At 38.5% G+C, this 15,807-nt stretch overlaps 1 protein-coding gene across 1 annotated transcript in view; it reads right to left on the reverse strand.

Moving 5' to 3' along the window:
- The window catches only part of LOC133564224 (partitioning defective 3 homolog B-like), a 405,625-nt gene that overhangs the window by 45,787 nt on the left and 344,031 nt on the right, over positions 1-15,807 (reverse strand). Inside the window, exon 24 of the mRNA XM_061918379.1 lies at positions 13,708-13,784. Coding sequence (XP_061774363.1) covers positions 13,708-13,784 — 77 coding nt within the window. The remainder of the gene's footprint in view (positions 1-13,707; positions 13,785-15,807) is intronic.

Consider the following 15,807-nt stretch of genomic DNA (forward strand, 5'->3'; position numbering starts at 1 on the left):
TCTCGATGTGAAGGAGCAGCGGCTTTACTTTGAGTTCCTCCCGGATGGCAGAGCTTCTCACCCTATCTCTAAGGGAGAGACCTGGAAACTCATTTCGGCCGCTTGTACCCGTGATCTTATCCTTTCGGTCATGACCCAAAGCTCATGACCATAGGTGAGGATGGGAACGTGGATCGACCGGTAAATTGAGAGCTTTGCCTTCCGGCTCAGCTCCTTCTTCACCACAACGGATCGATACAACGTCCGCATTACTGAAGACGCCGCACCGATCCGCCTGTCGATCTCACCATCCACTCTTCCCTCACTCGTGAAAAATACCTCAAAGTGGAATATTTAATGTGACATTGATTTTGATTATTTTTTTTACCACATTCAAACTCAATAACATAAAATAACATCAAGTTCAATATTAAATAAAATAACTGTGCAGCTGTCGTGTAACTTGCATCAAGTTCAATAATAAATCAAATAACTTGCATCCAGTTCAATAATAAATTAATTAAAACTGCCACTTTTTTTGTGTTTTGATAAAATTTACCGCGCTCACAACATTTGTTAAAACCTCATTGAGTTCGGGGTTGAGCTGCCTTGACGCGAGTGCTTCCCGGTGAATGACACAATGTGTCCAATGCGCATTTGGCGCAACCCTCTTTATTAGAGCCTGCAGCCCGTTTCTTGACCCTGCCATGGTCTGTGCGCCATCAGAGCAAAAGCCCACACAGTTTTCCCATTTAAGGTCGTGTTCTTTGAGGAAAATGTCCATTATCTTGAACAGCTCATCAGCAATGGCTCTATTTTTTTTTTTTTTTGTATTCGCAAAACAGCAAATCCTCGCACAGTGACTCGCCATTCACAAAGCGGACGTATCACGTATGCGATGAACAGGCAGTCTTTATTGCCGTCAGTAGCTTCGTCCACTTGTAAAGCAAAACGACTTTCTTTTCATTTGTCTACGAGTTGTTCCTCGAGGTCACATGCAATGTCGCATGTACGTCTCGCAATTGTGTCGTTTGACAGTGATTTACAGTTTGTACCGAAAATGGGGTTGTAAAAAAAATATAATAGAAAGAAAAAAAAAATTAAAGTTAAATTTCCTCCCATTTCTCACGCCCCACCTGTCATGTCTCTATTCCCCACACTTTGAGAAACGCTGCCCTGGGGGCAACGCTACACGACAGTGTTAATGTTTCTCTTCTTGCAAGCCAGCGTAGCATATTAGCATCTATCAATAGGATTATGAAGCCGTCCAAGGTGGAATGTAAACAAATGATCCTTCGCTGTAGTTGTTAACTTGGGCGGTTGCTCGGAGTGGAAAACCGGTCTCCACAAATGAATAGGCACTCTCAACAGGGAGACCATTGTTCCGGCATAATTGCAGCTCTGTGAGATTAAAAAACGGTTTAAGTGCGAGAAAATGGTGGAATACAGAAGGTGCGACGGGGAAGAACGAGGCAGAGAGAGGACAAGATCTGTGGTTTCTTCACTTCTGTGGTCTGCGGTTGTTAACATGTTGTTATCTCTCTCTCTCTTTCTCTCTCAAGAGAGAGAGAGAGAGAGAGAGAGAGAGAGAGAGAGAAAACAACATGGCAGACTGATACTCTGTAATTAATTGAATATTTGCATTGTAAATTATTAACGGTATAAGAAGTTGGCTATATTAATTGGAAGCTATTAAATAATAAAAAGATGTACACCACTTTGATGCTGTGCACCAAATGTTTTATTACTACATCTCATTACTTTTTTATGTACGACGTGAGGCACTAAACACTAATTATATCTACTGCAAGTATTAGAGATGCGCGGTTTGCGGTCTCACCCGCGGAGTCCGCGGATAAACCGCGGGTCGGGCGGTTGACATGACGAAAAAATAGATTTTAATTCGATTCGGGCGGGTGGCGGTTGAACCATCTGGAAATATTAGATATGCATGGTTCTATGGCCGGTATCCTTTGGCATTCAAAGAGCCATTTAAGACCCGTGTCATAAAGCGAAGAAGACAATAAGAGACGCTATTATTCTCTTGAATGACTGCCGGTAGTCACCCAGATAATAAATATTAGGGCGTGCTATGAAGTCATTAGCTTTGTCGCCTACTACAACATGAACGATCTGCTTATCAGTCCAGCATCATGTTGTGTGTGGCTTCCACGGCGACACGCACACGACTGCAAGGCATACTGGGTGACACAGAGTACACTAATGGTTGTGATATAAACAATTTTAACACTCTTAGTAATATGCGCCACGCTGTGAAGCCACACCAATTAAGAACGACAACAACATTTCGGGAGAACATCCTCACAGTAACACAACATAAACGCAACATTGTATTCATGACACTTCCTGACTATTTATTACACTATTTATTATGGGGGTGTATTAGTGCCCAAAGCTTGGGTAACTTACACATATGTGAAGGCACCATTAATGCTGAAAGGTCCATACAGGTTTTGGAGCAACATATGTTGTCATCCAAGCAACATTATCATGGACGCCCCTGCTTATTTCAGCAAAACAATGCCAAGCCACGTGTTACAACAGCGTGGCTTCGTAGTAAAAGAGTGCGGGTACTTTCCTGGCCCGCCTGCAGTCTAGACATGTCTCCCATCGAAAATGTGTGGCTCATTATGAAGCGTGAAATACCACAACAACGTTGAACGACTTAAGCTGTACATCAAGCAAGAATGGTAAATAATTCCACTTTCAAAGCTTCAAAGTTCCCAAACGTTTATTGATTGTTGTTAGAAGAAAATGTGATGTAACACAGTGGTGAACATGCCCTTTCCCAACTACTTTGGCACGTGTTGCAGCCATGAAATTATAAGTTAATTATTATTTGCAAAAAAAAAATAAAGTTTATGAGTTTGAACATCAAATATCTTGTCTTTGAAGTGCATTCAACTGAATATGGGTTGAAAAGGATTTGCTAATCATTGTATTCCGTTTATATTTACATCTAACACAATTTCCCAACTCATATAGAAATGGGGTTTGTATATATATATATATATATATATATATATATATATATATATATATATATATATATATATATATATATATATATATATATATATATGTATATATATATATATATATATATATATATATATATATATATATATATATATATATGTATATATATATACACACACACATACACACTATATTGTCAAAAATATTTGGCCACCTGCCTTGACTCACATATGACTTTGAAGGGCCATCCCATTCCTCACCCATAAGGTTCAATATGATGTCGGTCCACCTTTTGCTGCTATTACAGCTTCAACTCTTCTGGAAAAGGCTGTCCACAAGGTTGCGGAGTGTGTTCATGAGAATGTTCCACCATTCTTCCAAAAGCGCATTGGTGAGGTCAGACATTGACGTCGGTCGAGAAGGCTCAAAGGTGTTCTATCGGGTTCAGGTCAGGACTCTGTGCAGGCCAGTCAAGTTCATCCACAACAGACTCTGTCATCCATATCTTTAAGGACCTGGTGCACAGTCATGTTCGGAAGAGGAAGGGGCCCGCTCCAAACTGTTCCCACATGGTTTGGAGCGTGGAATTGTCCAAAATGTTTTGGTATCCTGTAGCATTCAAAGTTCCTTTCACTTGTACTAAGAGAGCAACTCCACACCTGATTCTGATCATTTGGATGGGTGGCCAACTATTATGTATATATATATATATATATAGACATCTGAGCATAATGATAAAGTGTATTTATAGGGCCCACTACCTTATAGAGTGATAGCTAGCAAAGCACGAAACTGAGCCAGTGTCTTATATGCGAGTGTGTCCAATTTCTCAAGGCTTTTCAGGGATGACAGCAAGACCTCGAACTATCATCACAGCTCTCAGCCCCATCTGCTAAAGTCATCACCAGCCTCCCTCCCACACACACACACACACACACACACACACACACACACTAGAAGAGGTGTGAAAGAAAGTCATCCCTCAGCATTCTACCAGAGATGGGAAGCAGACTATAAACTTTCTTATGTTCAGACCTTCTGTTTGTCACTCCACTCGTTGACTTTCTCTCCCTCGCACACTATCATGCAAACACACACATTTGACGGTGCTTTGGTGAGACCACGTCGGCGGCATAGCTCGGTTGGTAGAGCGGCCGTGTCAGCAACTTGAGGGGTTGCAGGTTCGATTCCCGCTTGTGGCATCCTAGTCACTGCTGTTGTGTCCTTGGGCAAGACACTTTACCCACCTGCTCCCAGTGCCACCCACACTGGTTTGAATGTAACTTAGATATTGGGTGTCACTATGTAAAGCGCTTTGAGTCACTTGAGAAAAGCGCTATATAAAATATAATTCACTTCACTTCACGTCCACAAAGCCAGTGTTTTGTGAAAATTAATCAAACACATTCTTTTTAAAATACTTCTGAATGTGGCAATAGTACTGAAACCCACTACTAGCCACCACGCAGTCTGACAGTTTATATATAAATAATGAAATTTTAACATTGCAACACATGCCAATACGGTCAGGTTTGCTTACTAAAGTCCAATTTTAAATTTCACGCCGAAAAATCCTGCTGAAAACGTCTCGGTATGATGACGCCTGCGCGTGACGTCACGGATTGTAGAGGACATTTTGTGCCGGCATCGAGCCCAGCTATTAAGTCGTCTGTTTTCATCGCGAAATTCCACAGTATTCTGGACATCTGGGTTGGTTAATCTTTTGCTATTTTTTTCAATGAACAATGGAGACATCAAAGAAGAAAGCTGTAGGTGGGAAGCGGTGTATTGCGGCCGGCTTTAGCAACACAAACACAGCCGGTGTTTCATTGTTCACATTCCCGAAAGATGACAGTCAAGCTATAGTGAATTATATATTTATATAGCGCTTTTCTCTAGTGACTCAAAGCGCTTTACATAGTGAAACCCAATATCTAAGTTACATTTAAACCAGTGTGGGTGGCACTGGGAGCAGGTGGGTAAAGTGTCTTGCCCAAGGACACAACGGCAGTGACTAGGATGGCACAAGCGGGAATCGAACCTGCAACCCTCAAGTTGCTGGCACGGCCACTCTACCAACCGAGCTATGCCGCCTTTACTATGGAACAGAGAGGTCAAGCGAACACGGTTGGATTGGACCACTCACACAAAGTACAGTGTATTATGTGTATTAATAAATAACATTTTACCATTCTGTATTCTGAAGGGGAGCTATGTCGTGTGCTACTCCAGCATCAATATCCGCAGCGTCCTCCTGACTGTCACCGTCAACGTCGGGTTCAAAGCGGTATGGCTCTATCCCTTGTTGCGGTTGGGCCCGGCCAAGTGGTCCTGCCACCCCCAAGTCGCCTCTCACAAAATCTTCCCTATCTGAATTGCTCCCACTGCCCTCTTGTCCTTTTTTAAAATGTATTTAAAAAAAAAAAATTCTAGTCCTTCACTCTCACTTTCCTCATCCACGAATCTTTCATCGTCGCTCAAATTAATGGGTAAATCGTCGCTTTCTCGGTCTGTATCGCTCGTACTGCTGGTGGCCATGATTGTAAACAATGTTCAGATGTAAGGAGCTCCACAACCTGTGACGTCACACGCACATCGTCTGCTACTTCCGGTACAGGCAAGGCTTTTTTATCAGCACCAAAAGTTGCAAACTTTATGGTCGAAGTTCTCTACTAAATCCTTTCAGCAAAAATATGGCAATATCGCGAAATGATCAAGTATGACACATAGAATGGACCTGTTATACCCGATTTAATAAGAACATCGCATTTCAGTAGGCCTTTAGTTGTTTTAAGTCATTTTAAAGGGAAACTTTTATTGGGACTATAATATATGGTTTTCGTTTTTTATGCATTCTAACTCGTAAAAAAAAGGATAGCAAAACAGCTAACAGTGTAGCCAATGAGATTCTCTCTATTCAACCTATGAAAAAAAAAATAATAATAAAAAAAAGCCCCATTAATGTTTTAATTACATGCCTAAAGGACCGTATTTTCCGGACTATAAACTATACCGAATTTCCTTGAATTGCCGCCGGGGCACGAATTAATTTAAAATCTCTTCTCACTCCGGCGCTTACCAAAGGCATGCGGTAAATTTAGGCCTGCGCTTCTAAATTTGAGTGTGATGTAAAGATACCATCATGAAAAGCAGATTTAATAAGAAAAATACGTTATTATGGTCTTACCTTTACTTATAAATGAAGTCCATGCGCAGCTTCTTCTGATCAAAAGCATCGATAACTTGTTTATAGAAGTCTTCCTTATCTTTCTTCAGTTTTAAAAGTCTCTCTGTCTCAAAGGAGATCTTCCTTTATTACCTCCTGCTTTGATTGAAAGTCCAGTTTAGAAAAATGCTTTATTTTAGATATGTAATCCTCCATGTTAAAAGTGCAAGCGAGAGGAAAAAATAAACGATCGCTGCTCACTCTTGTCACTTCTTCTGCAGCCGAGTAGTCGCAAGAAGGATCACTAGCGCCCTCTACCACCAGGAGGCGGGAGTCATTTAATGACTCATATTTGACACACGCAGCTACGGCATATTAATAAAACATAACTGCTTACTGTTCTTTTTAGCATATTCAATAGCTCGGACCTTAAATCCTACTGAATGGCTCTTAATCTTCTTCCCTTTATGCGATTTCAAATCTTTGAAATCAGCCTCCTCCATTTTGAAAATGATGACTCGTGACGTGACAAGTTCGACCCGACGGAAATTCTAGGCATATGCTAATTATTTAGCGAAACGAGTTTGACCCGGCATTAATCCTGAGCCGGCAGTAATGTTTAGCATGCGCTAATTATTTTGCAAAACAAGTTTTTAATTCTAGGCAGGCGCATACTATATACCCGGCGGCAATTCAAGGAAGTACGGTACTTAAAATGACGTTTTTCCCTCAAAACTCGACGGTGCGCCTTTTAACCCGGTGCACCTAATGTAAGCAACAAGTTTGGTTGAGATTACCGATTTCGAAGCGATTTTATTTGGTGCATGGTGTAATAATAAGTGTGACCAGTAGATGGCAGTCAAACATAAGAGATAAGTGTAGGCTGCACCGTTTGATGTGCTTCAACATACGAGTATTATTATGGTGTGTGTATAAAGTAAGACTTATTTGTTGGCGTGTCGTTTCGCAATATTATGCAAAAGCAACTTTTCTTACCTTCTGGTACTTGCTGATCTGTATTTGGGATCTGCATAAATCTTGAAAAATTGCTTGCCTTCGCCTTTGTGGTCGATAAGCTTCTTCTTTTTCTCTATCTTCTTGTTATGGGACATTCATCCTCAGCTGTTGCCATTTCTAATCTAAAGTAGTGTAAAGTTCTTACTTATATTCGTCGGTAAACTCGCCATGAAAGCGCTAAAACATACCGGTGTGGTGAGTTTACATTATTCACCCAAGGAACTTTAGTAGTTAGAGAGTTCCTGGTCGGACGTTTCTTTCACGGGACACATTTCCGGGGTTGTTGTTTCCGGATGTTTTTTCCGTTTCCTGCGATGAGGTGGCGACTTGTCCAGGGTGTACATTGAATGCAGCTGAAAAAGGCTCCAGCGACCCCCTCGAAACCCCCAAAAAGGGACAAGCGGTAGAAAATGGATGGATGGATGTGGCTTGTGCAGCCCTTTGAGACAATCGTGATTTAGGGCTATATAAGTCAACTTTGATTGCTTCCTGAAAAAAGGGACCCAAACCCACGTACTGCACAGTATTTTCTTTACAGCTAAATGTGTATATAGCATTTATACACATTTACATACACCTTGCCCCCCCCCCCAACACATATTTTCTCTCAACGTGGCCCCCTCGAGTCAAAATATGTGCACAGCTCTGATTTAAGGGGTGGAATAGAGCAGTGGTCCCCAACCTTTTTGTATCCGCGGCCCGGTCAGGGCTTAATAATTTGTCCTACGGGTCATGAAAAAGGGACGTTTTTGTCATGAAAAAGGGACCTTTTTGTGGTTGGTGCACTAATTGTAAGTGTGTATATTGTGTTTTTTATGTTGATTTAATAAAAAAGAAAATATATATATATGGACTACATTTTTTTTCTGCGGCCTGGTACCAATCGGGGCACGGCCCGGTTCCAGGCCGCGGCCCGGTGGTTGGGGACCACTGGAATAGAGGACTTTCATCAGCTCTATTGTTAGCCACCTCGTATGTACCATGTTTTACTATTTAGAATGCATTGAAAACATAATAACATATGTGGTTTTGTCTTATATTGGGATTGTTAATTCTAGTTAAAATTCCTAAAAAAATAAAAAAAAAATAATAAAAAAATGCAATTCCCCTTTTAGTGTTCTTCTGCAGACAAATAACGTCTAAAAAAATTAAAATAAAATAAATGTGTTATGTTTCGTTTCAGTGTGTGCAGGCCCTACGTCTTCTAAAGTGGGAAGGAAATGAAACCTCCACCTGAGTTTTACTTCTTCAGTGGGGGTGTCGGGGGGGCAGGAAATTAATTAACGGTTAAAAAAATCGCCGGGGAACAAAAGGTTAAAGATGCACAGATAGCCAATATTAAAAATGTGAGGGCGTGCCTTGCAAAATGAGACACAGCTGCGGGTAATCACTTGTCCCCACAAAGTGTTAAATAAACTTTTCACTTAAACTTTGACCTTTAGGTATTTCATTATCTCGGGGAAACACAACATGGGGGAAAAAAGGAATTCATCTTAATCTAATTAAACTTTTATCAAGTTGTCAATAAAATGTTGTTCTGGATGTAATTGTGTTATTCAATGATGTCTGAAGTAAATAACGAGGGAACGCACAGGCAATATATTAATTAATTCATATTAGGGTTGTGGTTTGGACACACCTTCTCATTCAATGTGTTTTCTTTATTTTCATGACTATTTACGTTGTAGATTGTCACTGAAGGCATCACAACTATGAATGAACACATGTGGAGTTATGTACTTGACAAAAACAGGGGGAATATCTAAAAACATGTTTTATATTCTAGTTTCTTCAAAATAGCCACCTTTTGCTCTGATTACTGTTTCGCGCACTCTTGGCATTCTCTTGATGAGCTGACAGGGTTTTCACTTCACAGTTTTGATGCCTTCAGTGACAATCTACGATGGAAATAGTCGTGAAAATAAAGAAAAAGCATTGAATGAGAAGATGTGTCCAAACTTTTGGTTATTACTGTAGACAAAATATAATATAAAGTTAAATATATAAATTAGTTAAAAAAAAAAAAAAAGGATATAAATTAGTCTGACAATAGACCATTTAATTCTATTATGATAATGCATGTTGATTAGGAGTGCCAAATGTTTTTTTTTATAATTTTTTAATTAATCACGATTTTTGTTTGTAATTATTTTTAATCAAAATGGAAAAAGAAACACATTGATTTTCAAAATGTCCTTTTTTAAGAATTTAAAAACATGCACCTGGGGATAGGTTGATTGGTAACACTAAATTGGCCCTAGTGTGTGAATATTGTCTGTCTATCTGTGTTGGCCCTGCGATGAGGTGGTGACTTGTCCAGGGGTGTACCCCGCCTTCCGCCCAAATGCAGCTGAAATAGGCTCCAGAGGGGGCAAGCGGTAGAAAAATGGATGGATGGATGGATATAAATTAGTCTGACAATAGACCATTTAATTCTATTATGATAATGCATGTTGATTAGGGGTACCACATTTTTTAATATTTTTTTAATTAATCGCGATTTTTTTTTTGTAACTATTTTTAATTAAAAAAAAAACCAAAAACGAAAAACTTCGATATTCCAAATGTCTTTTCAAATTTTTTTTTACTTATTTATTGATTAGTTAAAAAAAAAAAACGATATAAATTAGTCTGACAATAGACTATTTAATTCTATAATGATAATGCATGTTTTGATAATTTTTTAATTAATCACAATTTTTGTTTGTAATTATTTTTAATCAAAATGGAAAAAGAAACACAATGATTTTCAAAATGTCTTTTTTTATAAATTTAAAAACATGCACCTGGGGATAGGTTGATCGGCAACACTAAATTGGCCCTAGTGTGTGAATGTGGTCTGTCTATCCATGTTGGCTCTGCAATGAGGTGGTGACTTGTCCAGGGGTGTACCCCGCCTTCCGCCCAAATGCAGCTGAGATAGGCTCCAGTACCGCTCCGTGACCCCAGAGGGGACAAGCGGTAGAAAAATGGATGGATGGATATAAATTAGTCCGACAATAGACCATTTAATTATATTATGATAATGCATGTTGATTAGGGGTACCACATTTTTGAATATTTTTTTTAATTAATCGCGATTTTTTTTTGTAACTATTTTTAATAAAAAAACAAAAAAACGAAAAACTTCGATATTCCAAATGTCTTTTCAAAATGTTTTTAACTTATTTATTTATTGATTAGTTTAAAAAAAAAAGGATATAAATTAGTCTGACAATAGACCATTTAATTCTATAATGATAATGCATGTTTTTATAATTTTTTAATTAATCACAATTTTTGTTTGTAATTATTTTTAATCAAAATGGAAAAAGAAACACATTGATTTTCAAAATGTCCTTTTTTTAAAATTTAAAACATGCACCTGGGGATAGGTTGATTGGTAACACTAAATTGGCCCTAGTGTGTGAATGTTGTCTGTCTAACCATGTTGGCTCTGCAATGAGGAGGCGACTTGTCCAGAGGTGTACCCCGCCTTCCGCTATTTATATAGCGCTTTTCTCAAGTGACTCAAAGCGCTTTACATAGTGAAACCCAATATCTAAGTTATATTTAAACCAGTGTGGGTGGCACTGGGAGCAGGTGGGTAAAGTGTCTTGCCCAAGGACACAACGGCAGTGACTAGGATGTCGGAAGCGGGAATCGAACCTGCAACCCTCAAGTTGCTGGCACGGCCACTCTACCAACCGAGCTATGCCGCTAAAGCAGCTGAGATAGGCTCCCGCACCCCCCCACCCCACCCCTCCCGCGACCACAAAAGTGTCAAGTGGTAGTAGATGGATGGATATAAATTAGTCCGACAATTGACCATTTAATTCTATTATGATAATGCATGTTGATTAGGGTTACCCAATTTTTTTATCATTTTTTTAATTAATCGCGATTTTTTTTGTAACTATTTTTAATAAAAAAAAAAAAAAACAAAAAACTTTGATATTCCAAATGTCTTTTCAAATTTTTTTTTACTTATTTATTTATTGATTTTTAAAAAATCTAAAAACATGCACCTGGGGATAAGTTGATTGGCAACACCAAATTGGCCCTAGTGTGTGAATGTTGTCTGTCTATCTGTGTTGGACCTGTGACTTGTCCAGGGTGTACTCCGCCTTCCGCCCGAATGCAGCTGAGATAGGCTCCAGCACCATTCCGCGACCCCAGAGGGGACAAGCGGTAGAACAATTGATGGATGGATATAAATTAGTCCGACAATAGACCATTTAATTGTATTATAATACATGTTGATTAGGGCAGTGGTCCCCAACCACCGGGCTGTGGCCCGATTGGTACCGGGCCGCAGAATAATTTTTTATAAATTTTCATTTAAAAAGATAAAAAATAAAAATGTTCTTTTATTATTTTTTTTTTATTAAGTCAACATAAAAAACACAATATACACTTACAATTAGTGCACCAACCACAAAAACCTCCCTTTTTCATGACAAAAACTTCCCTTTTTCATGACAAAGGAAAAAAAAAAAAATAATAATAAAAAATAAAAATAAAAAAAAAGACCCCCCCGGGCCGCGGGACAAATTATTAAGCGTTGACCGGTCCGCGGGTACAAAAAGTTTAGGGACCACTGGATTAGGGGTACCAATTTTTTCAAATCATTTTTTAAATTAATCGCAACTATTTTTAATAAAAAAAACGAAAAACATCGATATTCAAAATGTCTTTTATAAAAACATTTTTTTTTTTTTTTTTTAAATCTAAAAACATGCACCTGGGGATAGGTTGATTGGCAACACTAAATTGTCCCTACTGTGTGAATGTGAGTGTGAATGTTGTCTATCTGTGTTGGCCCTGCGATGAGGTGGCGACTTGTCCAGGGTGTACACTGCCTTCCGCCCGATTGTAGCTGAGATAGGCTCCAGCACCCCTCTGCGACCCCAGAAGGGACAAGTGGTAGAAAATGGATGGATGGATGGATTGATATAAATTAGACCATTTTATTCTATTATGATAATGTATGTTGATTAGGGATACCAAATTGTTTTAATAATTTTTTAATTAATCACAATTTTTTTTTAACTATTTTTAATCAAAATAAAAAATGAAAAACATCAATATTTAAAATATATTTTTTTATATTTTTTTAATGTATTTATTGATTTTTAAAATTATTAAAACATGCACCTGGGGATAGGATTATTGTCAACAAAAAATTGGCCCTAGTGTGTGAATGTGAGTGTGAATGTTGTCTATCTGTGTTGGCCCTGTGATGAGGTGGCGACTTGTCCAGGGTGGTACACCCTCCGTCCAGGGCGGACGGAGGGTGGCAGGGGGTCTTAAACGGTGGCGTTGTTGCGTGCGTGGACGCAGATAAGGTTAGCTGTAATTTACCCTGGATAACCTTGCCTGTGCAATCTACTAATAAAAGTTTCAATCAATCAAGATTCAAAAGGCTGTGAAACCTCTTTCGAGAGTCCAGCAGTGAAAACAGTCCATGATACTGATAAGAACAACATTTTGTTGCATCAGCTGGTTGTAATGCAGGGTAAAAGAAAAATGAGAGCGGGTTAATCCAGATTTTCTGAGACTTGGTCAGGCAGCGGCTTTTTTGCGAGAAATCCCTACACGTAAGCGATAATATTGCGGACCTTCGATCCCTCAGGTAGTACTGCATCAAAAAGCAACATCAGTGTGTAAAGGATATCACCACATGGCTCCGGAATACTTCAGAAAACCACTTTCAGTAACTACAGTTGGTCGCTACATCTGTAAGTGCAAGTTAAAACTCTAATATGCAAAGTGAAGTGAATTATATTTATATAGCGCTTTTCTTTAGTGATTCAAAGCGCTTTACATAGTGAAACCCAGTATCTAAGTTACATTTAAACCAGTGTGGGTTGCACTGGGAGCAGGTGGGTAAAGGGTCTTGCCAAAGGACACAACGGCAGTGACTACGATGGCGGAAGCGGGAATCGAACCTGCAACCCTCAAGTTGCCGGCACGGCCCCTCTACCAACCGAGCTATGCCGCCCCTAAAGCCAAAGCCATTTATCAACAACACCCAGAAATGGGCCTGAGCTCATCTAAGATGGACTGATGCAAAGTGGAAAAGTGTTCTGACGAGTCCACTTTTCAAATTGTTTTTGGAACCTGTGGACGTTGTGTCCTCCGGAATAAAGAGGACAAGAACCAACCGGATTGTTCTAGGCGCAAAGTTGAAAAGTTGGGGGTGCATTCGTGCCCAAGGCCTGGGTAACTTACACATCTCTGAAGGCACCAATAATACTGAAAGGTACATACAGGTTTTGGAGCAACATATGTTGCCATCCAAGCAACGTTATCATGGACGCCCCTGCTTATTTCAACAAACAAAAAAAAAACTTCATAGTAAAAGAGTGCGGGTACTAGACTGGCCAGCCTGTAGTCCAGACCTGTTATCCGGCTTAGTGTAAACGGGGCCGTTGAGGCGGAGGTTGACAAAGACAAAGACAGATTGCGCCGATTGAAACAGAGACTTTGAAAAGAAACCAATGCAAAACAGAAACAACTTGTGGCCTCTTCTAGAAGGGAAGGAAGAAAGAGTAAGAGAGTACCTTGGCAGAGAGGCATACTGACGCTCAGCCTCTTCATACTGCGGCACCATCCGCTGATCCGTCCCTCTGCCCGCAATCTGCAACAAACAAAACACACAAAAGTCGAGTTTCTGTTTCAGTTTTACAGAAGCCAACTAAAAGATTACATTTCTTAGTCCTCTTCCCTATGTTGGTTCCCCGCCTGGCCTTGTGTTCAATACCTGCTCGTCTTTCGGATTGTTTTCAGAGTCTATTCAGTTCTGCGCTATGAAGGATCCGTGTGGTTCCTTCCTGTCATGGATATCAGTATTGCCTGCTTGCCAGCTCTGTCTTCCGGTTTAATTAAAACAAACAAAAAAAAAACATTCTGTAATTTTTCCCCGCCATCGTGTCGCTCTTGGCAGGCTTTTCACGCAACTCAAAGGCAAACGACTTCTGTCAAATTGCAGAAAAGTTGTAAATCTCGTGCTTATGGTTTGAAACGACAAAACTGCGAGTATACAAGGCTCACAACACACTCATTAACTGATAGGTGTGTGTGTGTGTGTGTCTGGTACGGAAGTCATTTGGGCTCGTTCGGAGGGATTTAGTTTTTAAGTCCTCGGAAAAGACATGGGAAAAATAGTATGTATTTGAAGGCACGTCTCTTCTCCAACTTGAGGTTAAAAACACCTCACACTCGCTGAACTTATTACTTATTGCCACACCCCCAAACACACATCATCTCTCGGAGATTATCCCGGCCTATTTGCCGAGGATATTTCACTTTTTCTTTTTTGTTGCACTACTCCTAAAAGAGTCCAACTCAAGTCCAGGCATAACGGAACCCAAATAACTAGTAGACTTTATTTTAGGTTCCTGGAAATATAGGTTGAGGTAGATTATAAAAATCAGGCTGATGAGGTATGGCACAGTGGTAGAGTATATTCCTACATGATAATAACTAGAAATTGCAATTTTGGTAGGAATTACAGGTGCCTGGAACTGAAATGCTACAATGTCCAGGGTGAGTGGAGTGTGTGGATGTTGGAACGGTTCGAATCAGTTGAGAAATGTGGGTCATGGAGAGGTTTGTGTATTGCTCATTCATTTAAAAATAATACATACTTATAATTGACACAATGTAAAAGTAAAATAATGACTTCTTTGTAACAGTTTTATGAGTGGGGACCTTTTTGATCCCCAATAATTAGGTGGGATTTATTCATGTATTTGTTTAAACTGTGATTAGTAATAATGAATCAAAATGAATGGTGTTATGAATTATTAAAATAGTTAATTAAGGCGCAAATTAATGCACATTAAATATTGCACTTTAAAACATTTTTGGGGGGGAAATAATTGATATTTTCTGTTTTACTAACACAGACCTTAAGTTGATCTACACATTTACTGCAAATGATCATTTGGAACAAATAAAAAATTACAGTACTTTTTTATTTGGGCTTCAATATTTCTTTATTATTATCATACTTTTTTCCAAACATTTGTTGATTGCATTTTTGACTTATAAAGTCCAGAAATACAATATTAACATTTTATGACTGTGACACTTATATATTTATACAACCACACACACACACATATATATATATATATATATATATATATATATATATATATATATATATAAATACATACAAACATATATACATATAAATATGTACATATATGTACATACATATATATACACATGGATACATCAATACATACATACATACATATATATGTATATATATATATATATATATATATACACACATATATACATACACATACATCAATATATACATACATATATATATATATACATACATCCATATATAGATACAAACACATATATACATACATGTATAAATTTATACATGCACATATACATACACACACATATATATATATATATACATACATAAAGCTATATATACATATATAAATACATGTACAGGTATATATACATCAATATATACATATATATACACACACACACACACACATATATATACATATACTTACATCAATATATACATACATATACATATATACATACATCCATATATATATATACGAACACATATATACATATATAGATACATGTATAAATATATACATATGCACATATAC

The sequence above is a fragment of the Nerophis ophidion genome, linkage group LG13 (genome assembly GCF_033978795.1).
Source record: "Nerophis ophidion isolate RoL-2023_Sa linkage group LG13, RoL_Noph_v1.0, whole genome shotgun sequence".
NCBI lineage: Eukaryota > Metazoa > Chordata > Actinopteri > Syngnathiformes > Syngnathidae > Nerophis > Nerophis ophidion.